Here is a 14755-nt window from a genome sequence, read left to right as displayed (position 1 = left end):
GAATTGTCAAGAAGGAACTGGTGGCTGCTTAATTCTGTTGAGAAAAAGTTCTGTGTGTGTGTGTGTGTGTGTGTGTGTGTGTGTGTGTGTGTGTGTGTGTGTGTGTGTGTGTGTGTGTGTGTCTTAGTTTATGCAAACAATATCTGACAGATGGTAAACAGCTTTTCATAACGGGTTTACTTTTTAATCCTAATCTTAATCAAAATGAGCATGAATACTAGACTCTGAATTTCACTAAAATTAGTGAATTCAATTTTTTTTTTTTTTTTTACATATCCATTATATAAAGGTCACTTGGTTGCCATCGGTATTTAAGAGTTTGCAAGGAAATGTCTATTGCAGCCTTTGGATAAGGTCAGCAAGCTTGTAGACTGTATAGGTTTTCATACTTCCAGCTAAATGCCAACCATTTGTTCATTGCTTTGCATAAAAACAAGGGTTATGCATACATACATTAATTGCAGGGCACCAAAATACATTTTAGTATTTCCCTTTTTCTTACTGGCACAGGCTGGCCAATTCAGTGAAGTCACATGCCGCCCCCTGCTTTGAAACATTTGCTGCATCACTGATTGGCAAAGCATCGCAGCAGTGGTAGCTGCTCGGGGCCTGCCCCCCCCCCCCTGCCAGACTGTCCTAATATAGAAAAAAAATAATAATTCTGTCTAAATCTTCTGTTTCTTTATATATAACCCGCCATCTCCCTCTCCCCCACTTCCTCTCCCAGTTGTCAGCAGTGGATGCTGATGAGGGACTGAATGGACTAGTGACCTATGAGATCCTGGCAGGCGCCCAGGGAGACTTTGTTATCAACAACCGCACCGGACGCATCACCGTGGCGCCGAGTGTCCTCCTCCACGTGGGAAGGTCCTACGCGCTGACTGTTAAGGCCTCTGACAATGCACCAGAGATCCAGAGAAGGTGGCCGCTCAATATCTCTTTCCCTCTTCCATTTTGTTAATTTTCCTTATTGACTGATGTGAAGGTGAGGATACAGTCCAGTGTTATTCTGTGATACACAATCTGGACCTTGACATATTGAATCGCTGTTGGATGTGCTGGTTTTTGTTTCTTTTTTTTTCTTCTTTTTTTTTGTGCATGCCTTTTGTTTAATTGAATGCATAGCGATTGATTCATTACTCTGCGAATGACATTGGCGACAATGACGAAAGCCCTGCTCAGTCTGACTTATGGAGAAAAACAAAGCATTTCTGACAACCATATAAATAAGCCGTTTTGAATCCAACAACAGATGGTCCTGTTCCAGTAATATGGCAGACAGTGTCATTGTTCCTCCTTTTAATCTATTGTGTGAGATGTTAAATGCATTGTTTGTTCTTCGTTTGAATTGTCAAAAGTCTTTTTTTTTTCACAGTTTTTTCTGCCTCCTGTAAAGCTGCTAGACTTCTGTGTCTGCTCAAACATAATAGTGTTTTGGGAGGTTTTGCACAAAGAGTGAGGTTGTGGGTGGAATGGCTATTAAAGAAGATAGTTCCCCCGTGACTGGTTTTTACCGTGCAAATACATATCAATTGGCCCGGCCAAAAGCAGGTGCAGACAGGGGAACGTTTCTGCAGCTCAGTATAAAACTATAAGCAAGCTGGAGCTTGAAATGTGGATGAAGACAATGCAGCATGCTGCATTTCACACAAAAGGGGGCAAATTTTGCAGTGATCGAGGTGTGGCAACACTTTCATTGTGTACACAAGTATCTTTTTTTTTATAAACTATGAAATGTTTTTTTTAGAATGAAAGAATAAAGGAACTATATACAATCGCAATATATTTCAAGGGTGATACTGATAACTGAGAGTGCACGCCTTACTGTTTACCCCTTTGAAACACAAATCTCTGACATTGACACATAAGGACCCTGCTTTCGAGCCCAATTTAAAGTGTGTTAACAATTTAAATGTAAAGTGTAAAAAAAATATATAGTGATTTGTTCTAGAAGCATTTTCAGGGAGAGAACTCGACAAAAATTCAGGTGTATTTTACATATTAACCTATTAAATGTGATTCACAAATGCAAGTCAAAGGCCAATTTTGAAACTAAAATGGTTGTCTGGGAGACATCATTTTCATTTCAGCTGTTATGTAATCATATAATATTTAATTGAACAGTAGGTTTGTTTGCTCATGAATATTTCATAAATGAAAAAAATCACTTAGCTAGTTCACTTAGGATTGTGTCAAGAAACATCCTACATGCCTGTTATGAAACTCATAGACGTCTTGCTTACAAAGAAATCTAAACAAAACCTGTCACTTTCCATTTGTCTCTGTTTTATTTTCCACGTGAGGGTGCACCTCAACCAGTAGGCTCGACATTCTCGCTGAAGGGTTATACAATATAGATAACTTCGGCCTCGCTGAAGGCAAACTAGTTTGATTACATGACTCAACAACTTTTCAAGAGGCAATCCATGTAAGGAGCTAATGTACTGATGTGGGTTTTTCTTTCTGCTAGGAGCTCCATCGCTACATTGTACATTGAGGTGCTGCCACCCAACAACCAGAGCCCCCCACGCTTCCCCCTCTTCACTTACAGCCTAGAAGTCAGTGAAGCCATGAGGATAGGAGCTATCCTGCTCAATCTACAGGTCTCATACACGTACATGCACGCACACATGCACACAAAATCATGCATGTACAATTTTTGGATTTAATAAGACATATGATTCCATATTTTCACAGTAGTTTACAAAATTCCAATGATTATTCATTCATCTGCTCAAATATATTCTGGCGGTAGTGTTCCCGTCAATAAATGTTGCCCCTTTCTCTTGTTTATCACTCTGCCACATACCTGCTCACCTTTGTTCAAGTGCAACATCCTAGCGGGTTGACAGCCTTCCAACATAATGGAATGTGACCTTTAAACCCCTCTTCTGTTTTCCCAGGCCACAGACAGAGAGAACGATCCAATAACGTACCATATTGAGAGTGGAGATTCCCAGCAGATCTTCAACCTCTCTGAAACGTAAGCTCATCTTTTTTTCAAGTATAGGTGGCCCCTTAAGGTAGACCCATGTTACCAGGGTGAATAACCACCACAACCCATTACAGATGGATGGAATGGATGCATGACTTTAAGGTGTTGAAGGGAGCACGGCAAGGAAAGAAAGAGAAAGAAAAAGGGAGGGAAAGGGATGCAGGGCTTCATTGATTGATGGGTGGGTGGATGATGGGTGAGTTGGTAAACGGTTGTTTGATCACTTTTCTTTGTGGTTCCTTTGGCGCTACATTTTCTAAAGCAAAAGATAAAAAGAAAGAAAAATGAATAAGAATGTGAAAGTGCTTTGTCAGAGCGAGGTCCAATTATCCTATAAAGACCCTGTGCTGGCCAACGACTACTTCTACAAGGGCACTGTTCAAGCACTATCATCTGTCTTCAAGGCCAAAAAGGTTTTATTGATGCTTTTCAAGAATAGAGCACAATCTCTGGTGTACAGTGGCTGCCTTAACAAAGGCTCTGTTGAACATCTGATCTAAGGGCCTTGGACAAAAGGATAACTTGACCATTATGCTCTTTGATTAGCTTTTTCATTTCATGTTCTCTTTAGTGCAAAGGGCTTGAGGTGGGATATGACAAAAGCTGGTTTCAAACATACATTCAGTAATATTTTTCTGGCCCTGGTGGTGGTTTTCCATCTTCACAAACACAACTTCAGTCTGTAAAGTTTATAGGTAGTGTTTGTTCACATGACATGGCAGTGTCCTCTATCTTGTTCACTGGTTGTGTAGGATCCCCTAAACTGATTTTTAATTTTTTTGAAAATGTATTTATTCATTTATTATTTCAGCATTCTACCACTACTACGTTTGGCTGTTCCCATTAGGGGTTGCCACGGCGGATCATCCATTTCCATCTCCTCCTGTCCTCTGCATCTTCCTCTGTCACACCAGCCACCTGCATGTCCTATCTCACCACATCCATAAACCTCCTCTTTGGCCTTCCTCTTTTCCTCTTCCCTGGCAGCTCCATATTCAGTATCCTTCTCCCAATATACCCAGCATCTCTTCTCCACACATGTCCAGGCCATCTCAATCTTGTCTCTCTTGTTTTGTCTCGAAACCGTCCAACCTGAACTGTCCCTCTAATAGTCGTGTTCCTAATCCTGTCCTTCTCCATCACTCCCAACAAAAATCTTAGCGTCTTCAACTCTGCCACCTCCAGCGCCACCTCTTGTCTTTTCGTCAGTGCCACTGTCTCCAAACCATACAACATAGCTGATCTCACAACCATCTTGTAAACCTTCCCTTTAACTCTTGCTGGTACCCTTCTGTCGCAAATCACTCCTGACACTCTTCTCCACCCACTCCATCCTGCCTGCACTCTCTTCTTCTCCTCTCTTCACTCCCCGTTACTTTGAACAGTTGACCCCAAGTATTTAAGCTCATATGCCCTCATCACCTCCACTCCTTGCATCTTCAACATTCCACTGTCCTCCCTCTCATTCACGCATATGTATTCCATCTTGCTCTTACTGACTTTCATTCCTCTTCTCTCCAGTGCATACCTCCACCTCCCCAGGCTCTCCTCAACCCGCAACCTACTCTCGCTACAGATCACAATGTTCTCCGCGAACATCATAGTCCACAGAGACTCCTGCCTGATGTCGTCCATTAACCTGTCCATCACCATTACAAACAAGAAAGGGCTCAGAGACGATCCTTGATGTAATCTCACCTCCACCTTGTCACCACTGTCACACTGCCCTCATACATATCCTGTACCACTTCTACATACTTCTCTGCAACTCCCGACTTCCTCATACAATACCACACCTCCTCTCTCGGCACCCTGTCATATGCTTTCTCTAAATCTACAAAGACACAATGTAACGCCTGACCTTCTCTATACTTCTCCATCAACATTCTCAAAGCAAACATCGCATCTGTGGTGCTCTTTCATGGCATGAAATCATACTGCTGTTCGCTGATCATCACCTCTTCTCTTAACCTAGCTTCTATTACTCTTTCACATAGCTTCATGCTGTGGCTGATCAACTTTATACCTCTGTAGTTGCTACAATTCTGCACATCGCCCTTGTTCTAGAAAATCGGTACCAGTATGCTTCTTCTCTACTCCTCAGGCATCCTCTCACTTTCCAAGATTGTGTTAGACAATCTAGTTAAAAATCCCATTGCCATCTCTCCTAAACATCTCCATGCCTCCACAGGTTTGTCATCAGGACCAACTGCCTTTCCACTCTTCATAGCTGCCTTCACTTCCTCCTTCCTCCTTAATCCAACCTTCTCTCTCTCTCATTTTCTTCATTCATCAGCCCCTCAAAGTATTCCTTCCACCTTCTTAGCACACTCTCCTCGCTTGTCAGCACATTACCATCTCTATCCTTGCTCGCCCTAACCTGCTGTACATCCTTCCCAGCTCGGTCCCTCTGTCTAGACAAGTCTTTTTCTCCTTCCTTAGTGTCTAACCTTTCATACAGCTCACCATACACCTTTTCCTTTGCCTTCGCCACCTCTCGCTTTGCTTTACACGATATCTCCTTGTACTCCTGTCTACTTTCTTCATCTCTCTGGCTATCCCACTTCTTCTTTGCCAACCTCTTCCTCTGTATACTTTGCTGTATTTCCTCATTCCACCAAGTCTCCTTGTCCTCCTTCCTCTGTCCTGATGACACACCAAGTACCTTCCTAGCTGTCTCTCACTATTTCTGCAATGGTTGCCCAGCCATCCAGTAACTCTTCACTACCACCCAGTGCCTGTCTTAACTCCTCCCTGAACTCCACACAAGTCTTCCTTCTTCAACTTCCACCATTTGATCTTCGGCTCTGCCTTCACTCTCCTCCTCTTCTTGATCTTCAAAGTCATCCTACATACCACCATCCAATGCTGCCTAGCTGTGTTCTCCCCTGTCACCACCTTGCAGTCTCCAATCCCTTTCAGATCACGCCTCCTACATAAGATATAGTCCACCTGTGTGCACTTCCCTCCACTCTTGAACGTCACCCTGTTTTCCTCCCTCTTCTTGAAATATGTATTCACCACAGCCATTTCCATCCTTTTCACAAAATCCACCACCATCTGTCTTTCCACATTTCTCTCCTTGACACCATACCTTCCCATCACCTCCTCATCACCTCTGTTCCCTTCACCATCATGCCCATTGACGTCCGCTCCAATCACCACTCTCTCCTCCTTGGGTACACTCTCCACCACTTCATCCAATTCACTCCAGAATAATTATTTCACTTCCATCTCTCACCCAACTTGCGGGGCATATGCGCTGATAACATTCATCAACACACCTTTGATTTCCAGCTTCATACTCATCACCCTGTCTGACACTCTCTTCACCTCCAATACACTCTTGAAATACTCTTCCTTCAGAATTACTCCTACCCCATTTCTCCTCCCATTTGCACCATAGTAGAAGAGTTTGAACCCTCCTCCAATGCTCCTGGCCTTACTCCCCTTCCACCTGGTCTTTTGTACACACAGTATACCTACACTTCTTCTGTCTATTATCAGCCAGCTCTCTTCCTTTACCAGTCATAGTGCCAACATTCAAAGTTCTGACTCTCACCTCCACATGCCTACCCTTCCTCTTGTCCTGCTGCCTCTGCACATGCCTTCCCCCTCTCTTTCTCCTTTGCCCAACAGTAGCGTAATTTCCACCGTTTCCACCATTATTTCAGCATGCTCAATTTTCCATTTTACTGTACCGCACAGCTGACTCCTGATTTCATCATCTGCACGAAGGTTGTCTATTTTGCAGACATTTTCAAATACACTCTTACTGGTTTGAAAAATAAATCTCCCACTTAACCTGCCATGTAAAGTCATGGACATATTCCTTATGATTGGTTCACTTGCTTCCATAAAAGTGTTTTAACATGGCAATCCAACAGCTTTCATTCACGCTATCATCTCTCGGTAATACTTCCATAAAAGTTGCTAGACTGCAATTGCCTAACAACATCAGGCAAAGAGACTGCCAATGAAAACTAGCCTTTTGGCTAACTCGGGTACATTTACATTTGTTTGAATGTTGATTAATGTACATTGTCCTTTTTCAAATAACATGCGAAAAAAAAGCCTGCAAATTGCTGATGCAACTTTTACGGGTTATCGACTTCAGCTTGCGTTCACACATGAGCCCGACATATAAAAATTGAGGGAAAGTTTATGGGTTGGTCGGCATGTCCGAATAAGGCTAAAAAGTAATGACATGACGTCTAACTGAGTAGATGTAAAGCAGCGGAGACAAGGGAGGACGGAAACAAGCTATGGGAGAAAAAGAGAAGAGCAGGAAGTACCTCAAACAGTCACATTAGCAAGAGGATGGAAAATCATCATCATCATCATCGTCATCCTCCCACTGATGATGCAGACTGTCAGAGTGAGTGAAGGTGGAGGAGAAGGAGGAATGGCAGTAGAACAGACTCGAGGGCGTGATGATGGGGGAGTGGAGAAGCAACATGAAATATTTACATGGCTAGTGCTGTTCACTGTCTCTTGAATAAGCAAGTAAACACGAAGGCAAGAAAGGCCTTGCAAATGAGTAAAGAGACATGGGCAGAATGAAATGAGGGGCCCTTGCCAGACACGTTTCTCACTAATTTATCAAAGTCTCTTTCGTCTACATGCTCAGTCCTCCAGCTACGCAGCTACGGAACATGCTGTATTGCAGCGCTGTACCCTTGCCTTTCGCTTACTCTAAATCTCCTCTACAGTGTTGAAATGGTTTGTTTCATGGAAGGATGATTGCTTCCCAGTTTTACGATGCCAACAGTTAGATAAAAAACAAAACAAAACACTGGGACACTATAACAATGGTGGGAGACAGCTGTTGTTGTTGCCTTCATAATCTCTAAAACCAGATATGGAAGAAGTCGTGGTGAAACAAATACACACGTATCGCTCCAGTACATCCGTTTGGAGGCAGAAATACAACAGTCACATTACAAGCTCTCCTCAACCTAGCAGTACAATATCAGAGAACAGATGCTGCTATAGCACATGATAAATCAAAGTATAATTAGCTGATAATGTATGCCTGATGAGTATGCAATATACTGAGCTTTTCCTCACACTCTCATTTTTCAACCCCAAAACTCTTAAGATGATGCAGCAAAGTTTTTTTTATTTTTCTGCATTGCTGTGAGTTCAGATTCAGGCCACATATGGAGCGGGTTCGATCCAGCTAATATGAATAATGGGCTCGCTAGTCTATAACTCGCTTTAAATGGGGCAGGGTCTCCGGAGGGAAAAGCAAGTGCTTCTGATTCACTTACCATTCCAGTAGTGAGCGGGACATAATGCCATAGCAAGGACTCGGGGGGCCCTACGTCAGCCACTACACACGATACAGATGGCATACGCTAATGACGTACTAACTAGACTTAAGATAAAACGGACTACATTTATGGCAGCTGTAAATGAAGTCCTACAGGTCCAGTCTACCATACAGAGACATGACAGGTGGAATGAAAGATCAAATGTCAGCATGCGTTGACATCAAATAAGAAACCTGGATGGATAGCCTCTACTGTAAGTCACGTCTCTCTCTTGACTGTCATTAACAAGATCCAATCTTTCTGACACCGTCTTTTTCCTTTCTGGCGTCCTGGGAGAGGAGACAGGCTGCTTCCTTTCATGATTGCTGAACCTTTCAGACCCAGCCTGAGATATCATTCAGGACCACTGCTCTAGCTTGGATAACTGGCCTGGTTAAGTCAAGCATAGCTCACTGTAATCATCATCATCACCATTGTCATCATCTTTTTCATCATTATCATGATCACTATCATCGTATCCCCTGGTGTCTTCATTATAATACCCATGGGTATTGCCCCCAGTACCTCTGGCCTTAAAGAGCACAGAGTAGGCTTTTTGAAGCCCTGTAGTATAAATAAACATGAGCATGACAGTATGCCTGTGAGGATTGTGCGCTGTATATTTATGGTTTTGGAGAACCAGAACTCAACACACAGTTCAACCAGCAGAGAAGACAACAAACAGTGCACTGGCCATAACTTAGAACAGGTGATCAGAGAAGCGGACAATGTTAATAGAGCATGGAGAAATTTGCCTGTCGGATTTTGAGATGAGTGTCTATGGTTGAATGTTATTGGACAAGGGAGACAGGGAGTAGTAGCGGTCAGGATCTGCCTGGAGTGTTTGGACACAGGGGCTTTAAATTAACCATGTGAGGGAGCAGTGGGACGGGAGAGAAATGTAAAAGCATTAATCTCACAGTGCATTCAGATGCAGTCACTGCCTTTTCCGTTACACAGAGCTGGCAAAGCTTCTCCTGAGTGTGACAGTGAAATTATTTTATGCAACTGTGTGTGTGTGTGTGTGTGCGTGCGTGCGTGCGTGCGTGCGTGTGTGTGTGCATTTGTGTGCACACATATGTGAGTGCAGACAAAGATAATTCGACGTTCTGCTTGGGCGTGCATCCACACTGTGTGTTTGGCTTGCCAGAGTGCCAAATTGTACCTTTTGAAGGAGCAGAAGGGCTGCTGTGCCTACTGCAGTCATTTGGGGGAAAACATGTTGATGCTTCTGTTCGTAGCCTATATGCTTGGGGGGCAAGAGGAGAGAGAGAGAGAGAACATGAGAACATGGTCATTCAGAAGCCCACCCACTTATTGTCCTCAACTCATTCTCCACTATCAGCAGCCTTGTCTTACATGTCTTGTAATCTGTGGGTAATTGGGTCAATACTGTGGCCTGTTCATCTCCTTCTCCTGATTCAGGCAAGTTGATTACAGGAGAATTGAATAAATGTCCCTAAATTAATGTCCCTTCTTCATTTTGACACAAACAAGCAACATGGGAGCACTTCTAAACAAGGCCTTACCATCGTTTGTGCTGATGAGATGCTCCTCTTTCCAGCAAGAAACACTTGCAGAGGCAGAAATGGCCAACTTTCTTTTTTTAGCTTCTTTCTCTGAAGCCTTTTTGGTGTCAACCTGAATACAAATGAGCTACACATCCTTGGATAACAACCAAAAGTTAATTTGCACCCGAGGAGTTCTTGTAGCTTACTAACTGGAGATAAGGATTATATTTTGGTCCACAAGTCATTCCCTTTGTTATATCTTTATTGCCTCTTTTGATAAACCTTGGGGGAGGGAAAACAAAAGAAATATGATGGTATGTATAGCGTGTGATGGTATCAGAGATGAATTAAGCCCTCAAAGATCTGAAGTTGAAATCGTGAGTAATAGCGGGACAGGCACATTGACTGGATGGAAATCAATATGGGGACTGCAGAGTCCCCTCCATGTCACTTGTCTCCAACTGGAAGTGTGTGTGTTGTACAGTAATACTAGTATATTTTCTGTCTCCATTCACAGGATTGGCCTTCTACTTCTGAGAAAACCCCTGGACAGAGAGACCACCGACCAGTACCGACTAATAGTCACAGCGTCTGATGGCAACCCTGGAGGGGTAAGACATAAACTCTGTCCTTGTTTAACCCATAGCCTTGTCTCCTTAGGGCCGTTAAACCAGAAAATATGCCAACTGAGTTCAGCCCCAATATGTTCTCAAATATATTCCTTAGCTTTTTGTACATTTTTCAATTTTTTTTCTTTTCTTTTCTTTTTTAATCCCGAGGCTCTAAACCGCATAGTTTAGAAAACTACTAGTGGTTTATTCATTTGTATGCATAAATCTATAAGGATTATTATAGCACATCTGTTTTACCCATCACTTTACCCCTTTAAACTACCAAATCGATCTTAATGCTGCTGCACTGTGAAATTATTTGCTCATTGGTACATGTTAGCTACCATGGCACTTTGGAAGCACAGGTATCAAAACCTTTACAAGTCTAAAGTCATAATAGCGCAATAGTATTCGAGTATTATGCATTCCTCAAAAATGGACTGCATTGACCACTGGAATAAAGAATTGGGTCCGAAATCAATTTCAGCAGCGCTCCCTGTGCCCTGTCTGGGCTGCACTGTCATGTCATGATAACCAACCATTTTTTTCTGTCAGTGTGGATAGACAGTGTTGCCTGAAGTGGGCAGAGTAAATATGAGAGCAAAAGCAATATTAGTGTATGCAGCATGGTTCAAGTTAAAAAAAAAAAAGTTAAATGTTGACATCTAAACTTGCCAGTAGCGACATTTTCCTTGCAACATTGCCTTGGAAAACAGCTTTGTCTGGATTTCCATATGAATGACTTATAGTGGTTTAAAGCCACGTTTACTGTTCAACAAATATGCTAAAAATATCCCTGTCCATCCTTCAAATGATGCAGCTGTGTGTTTCGTGTTTACATTTACAGACCTGTCACCATGAGTTATGCCAATGAAACACAGTAAAGACTGTCACAGAATATAAAGGTTGGACCCTCTTGTCTCCCAGCGATGGTTGATAATCACACAAACCATCTTAATTTAATTAGACTTAACCTCAGTCGATTCACATTTGTACTGTCTCTGCTCTGGGCCAAGGTGACATGTGGTTTCCTCTGTAAGTTGCGGTGTGTGATAGGTAATGAACATTAGCTGATGAGCTGTCATGGGAGTGGTTGTGATTGTCCTCTTCTCCCCAAGTGCTGCGGGTCATTTTCATCTGTTGGCAAGTACTGCTGTTTTCATGTGTGTACTCACAGGTGTATGGGTACTCTGTACTGTGCATATACAGGTATGTGTGTGTGTGTGTGTGTGTGTGTGTGTGTGTGTGTGTGTGTGTGTGTGTGTGTGTGTGTGTGTGTGTGTGTGTGTGTGTGTGTGTGTGTGTGTGTGTGTGAGAAGAAGTATGGAGGCCACTGTTGTTGTCCAGTATGTGTGGCTGCCCCAGAACCAGTTAGGGGGTGGTGGGGGGCTGAGGTGGCATGGGAGATGAATAGGAACAGGGTCAGAGAAGGAAACAAAGAAAAACAAATAAAGAGAGTAAAAGAAGGGCTTTGACCTCACAGAATGAGGTAACCACAAGTAGATGCTCTGTTGCCTCAAATTTTGATGAAAAGACTACAGGAACCAAGACCCTTTATCTTGCTAGTGCTTTTTTTTTGCACACAACTATTGTGTGTGTGTGTACTTTCTGTCACTATAGGACATTATTAGCTGACCCTTGTGGGCTAAATGTCACAGGTAGAAAGAAGTGCAGGCACAACATGAATAGAGCTGTATGAGGAGAGGGTTTGAGGGGATGGAAGGGCAGGAGCTCATTCTGTGAGGGTAGGAAGTGTGAAAAAGGATGGAAATAAGGAAAGAACCATTGGAAGTACATTAAGTGGACAGAAAAGAGAAAAAGACGGGGGCATTAGGGATTCTGGCATGTAATTAGAAAATAACTTCTGTAACCATGGGAACATCGAAGGAGGCATGCAATCATCACATCTTCTTGTGCTAACCCTCTACGGATATAGTCAAATGTGTCCCCTCTCTCACACATGCATGCATACTTGCATACACGCACACACACACACACACACACACACACACACACACACTCTCTCTCTCTCACACACATACATACACACTTGCACACACACACACACATTACATTAAAGACATAAAAACAATGCACAAAATTAAAGCTTTATCATAATGCAATAGCTGTAGTTATAGTGGTTGACACTGAATCGGGTGTTAGTACATGACATAACCTTTCCTCCTCTGTGTGACCAGTTCTTGGTTTGTTTTCTCGCAGTGGCGATAATAATGAAAAATGCAGTTGCCAGGTATGGTCTAACATTCAACAAGAGATACCTGATGAACTTCTCCACCCTCTCTTTTCTTTAGATGAGGTAACACATGCTTTTTACCAGCCAGTACACATTATGCCCCGTCACATGACTTCCAGAAGGGTTGTCACTTGAAAGGCGAAGCACCGCCAGCCATGTCTATAAAACTGCAGAGATAGAGTGGGAGAGATCATAGTCTTTTCTATGATAAATAAATAATAGCAGCTCATTAATCAGCATCAGACTGGCTGCAGATCAGCATTACTGTAGGATGCTCGCTTTGATAGGAGCACCCACGCCATGATGGACACCTTAATTGGCTTTAGGGGTGTACAGAATGCAACCTATCGTGGCAGAGCAAGTCTCTTGTCTTGTGTGAAATGAAAAAGTGTGGAGACTTTCCACCGCACCAGTTGTGTGCATTGAGTCCTGTCGTTTCCTAGTCGTTTGCTTTGTGTAGAAAGTGAAATTGTATCAGGGACACAGGAAGATAGATGTAGCTCAAATGTGATTGCATTGGCTATAGGTTGTCATTTCAGTCCATCCAAGGAAGAGCTGATTATGAACGTCTCAGAAGGCAGAACAAAGAAAACAACAATGAAAATGTCATTCCCAGAGGATGGCAAGATGAAGGTGACATTAACTAGGTCATTTCCCTTGTGTTGTGTGCCTCTGAAATGCCTCATCTACTAGGGCAACTTCAAACGACTGTCTTCTGGGAAGTATTTATCTTGCATGGGCCAACCCCTCCCACTACCCACCCACATCCTATCTCCCCCAAGGAGACCATTTACACCATATACACACATAGCTTCATCTCCTTACACTTTGGGATTATAGATTGTGCATATTTAGCTTTCTTGTGTTGGTTTATGCGATGGCTTCGAAGGCACTTGTATTGGTGTCATTGTTTGAAGGTCAATAACAGTATACTTGTACAATCAGTTGTATTACTATTGGCATGGTGGGGGCGGTGATGCATCCTATTTCTCACTCCATGTTGTTGTCCTTCAGTATTGAAGAATCACATGCCTTCCCACAGTGAAACAGTAAAGAATGAGTACCAATTCTGCAGGGTTCTGGCATTTGTAGCAATGTTATAACATCCCATTAATGAAGAGCTTTTTGGAATGTGGTTGTGGCTTCAATGTCAGAAACTTCACCTTTAGCAGTGGAGAGTATACTATAAAGCACGTGGTGTCCAAAATAATGGGGACAACATGTCTTTATGCATGCTCAATAATCCAGGTAAGAAAATCAAAGAAGGTTGAATCAGTTCATCTGGATACAATGTTTATTGACATACGTTTCATCACTCATCTAAGTGATATCTTCAGTCTGAAGCTGTCACTTAGATGAATGATGAAACGTATCTCAATAAACGTTGTATCCAGACGAACTGATTCAACCTTCTTTGAATGAAGACAAGAGTTGTATGACTCTCAGATATGTAATTAGGAGCAGGGCCAGCTTTTGCTTTCTTAACAGTTTAAATCATCATTTGAAACAAGCCCTGAACTGTATGCACTTGAATCATATATACTTGAATACTTGAATCATTGCTCAAGAAGGAAAGCCTTCAGTTTTTTGAGAGATGATGGAGTTTGAAATCTATTCACACTCCATTCTGCAGAACTGTGCATAAAGCTTCAATATTTGCTCTGATTGGGAGTGCTTGTGTTCATTTGTTTAGCAGTGTGTACAGGGAATTATCATCCTAGAATATGAGAATCCTCTTTTCAGCATACAGTGACCTAGATATTGAGAATGGCTTTATAATCTCTGGCCATTTATTACCTTGCAAAATGAGACAAAAATAAAGCAATGCAAGCCATACCTCAGCAAGCAACTTTTAATTGGGAATAACAGCACAGGCTTTTTTTTTTTTCCTGAGCAAACATCTTGGGTGGATGACATTTGCTGTTTGGTCACTAGGTTGTGACTTAACAACAAAAGTTAGTGCTATTTATTGCAAAATGTTTTCCCAGACAGAATACTTTTCCGTGTGAAGGGAGAGTAAAAAATGTTTTGGCTTGTGACACAGAAACTGTACCAGAACTTGTTGTGTA

The 14755-nt window shown here is 42.4% G+C and overlaps 1 protein-coding gene across 1 annotated transcript in view; it reads left to right on the top strand.

The window, feature by feature from the left end:
- LOC130122460 (protocadherin-15-like) overlaps window positions 1-14755 on the top strand; it is a 299505-nt gene that overhangs the window by 140495 nt on the left and 144255 nt on the right. Inside the window, exons 15-18 of the mRNA XM_056291387.1 lie at window positions 728-921; window positions 2471-2603; window positions 2904-2983; window positions 10339-10432. Coding sequence (XP_056147362.1) covers window positions 728-921; window positions 2471-2603; window positions 2904-2983; window positions 10339-10432 — 501 coding nt within the window. The remainder of the gene's footprint in view (window positions 1-727; window positions 922-2470; window positions 2604-2903; window positions 2984-10338; window positions 10433-14755) is intronic.

Source organism: Lampris incognitus, chromosome 13 (assembly GCF_029633865.1).
Source record: "Lampris incognitus isolate fLamInc1 chromosome 13, fLamInc1.hap2, whole genome shotgun sequence".
Taxonomy (NCBI): domain Eukaryota; kingdom Metazoa; phylum Chordata; class Actinopteri; order Lampriformes; family Lampridae; genus Lampris; species Lampris incognitus.
This window is presented reverse-complemented; position numbering and strand designations above follow the sequence as displayed.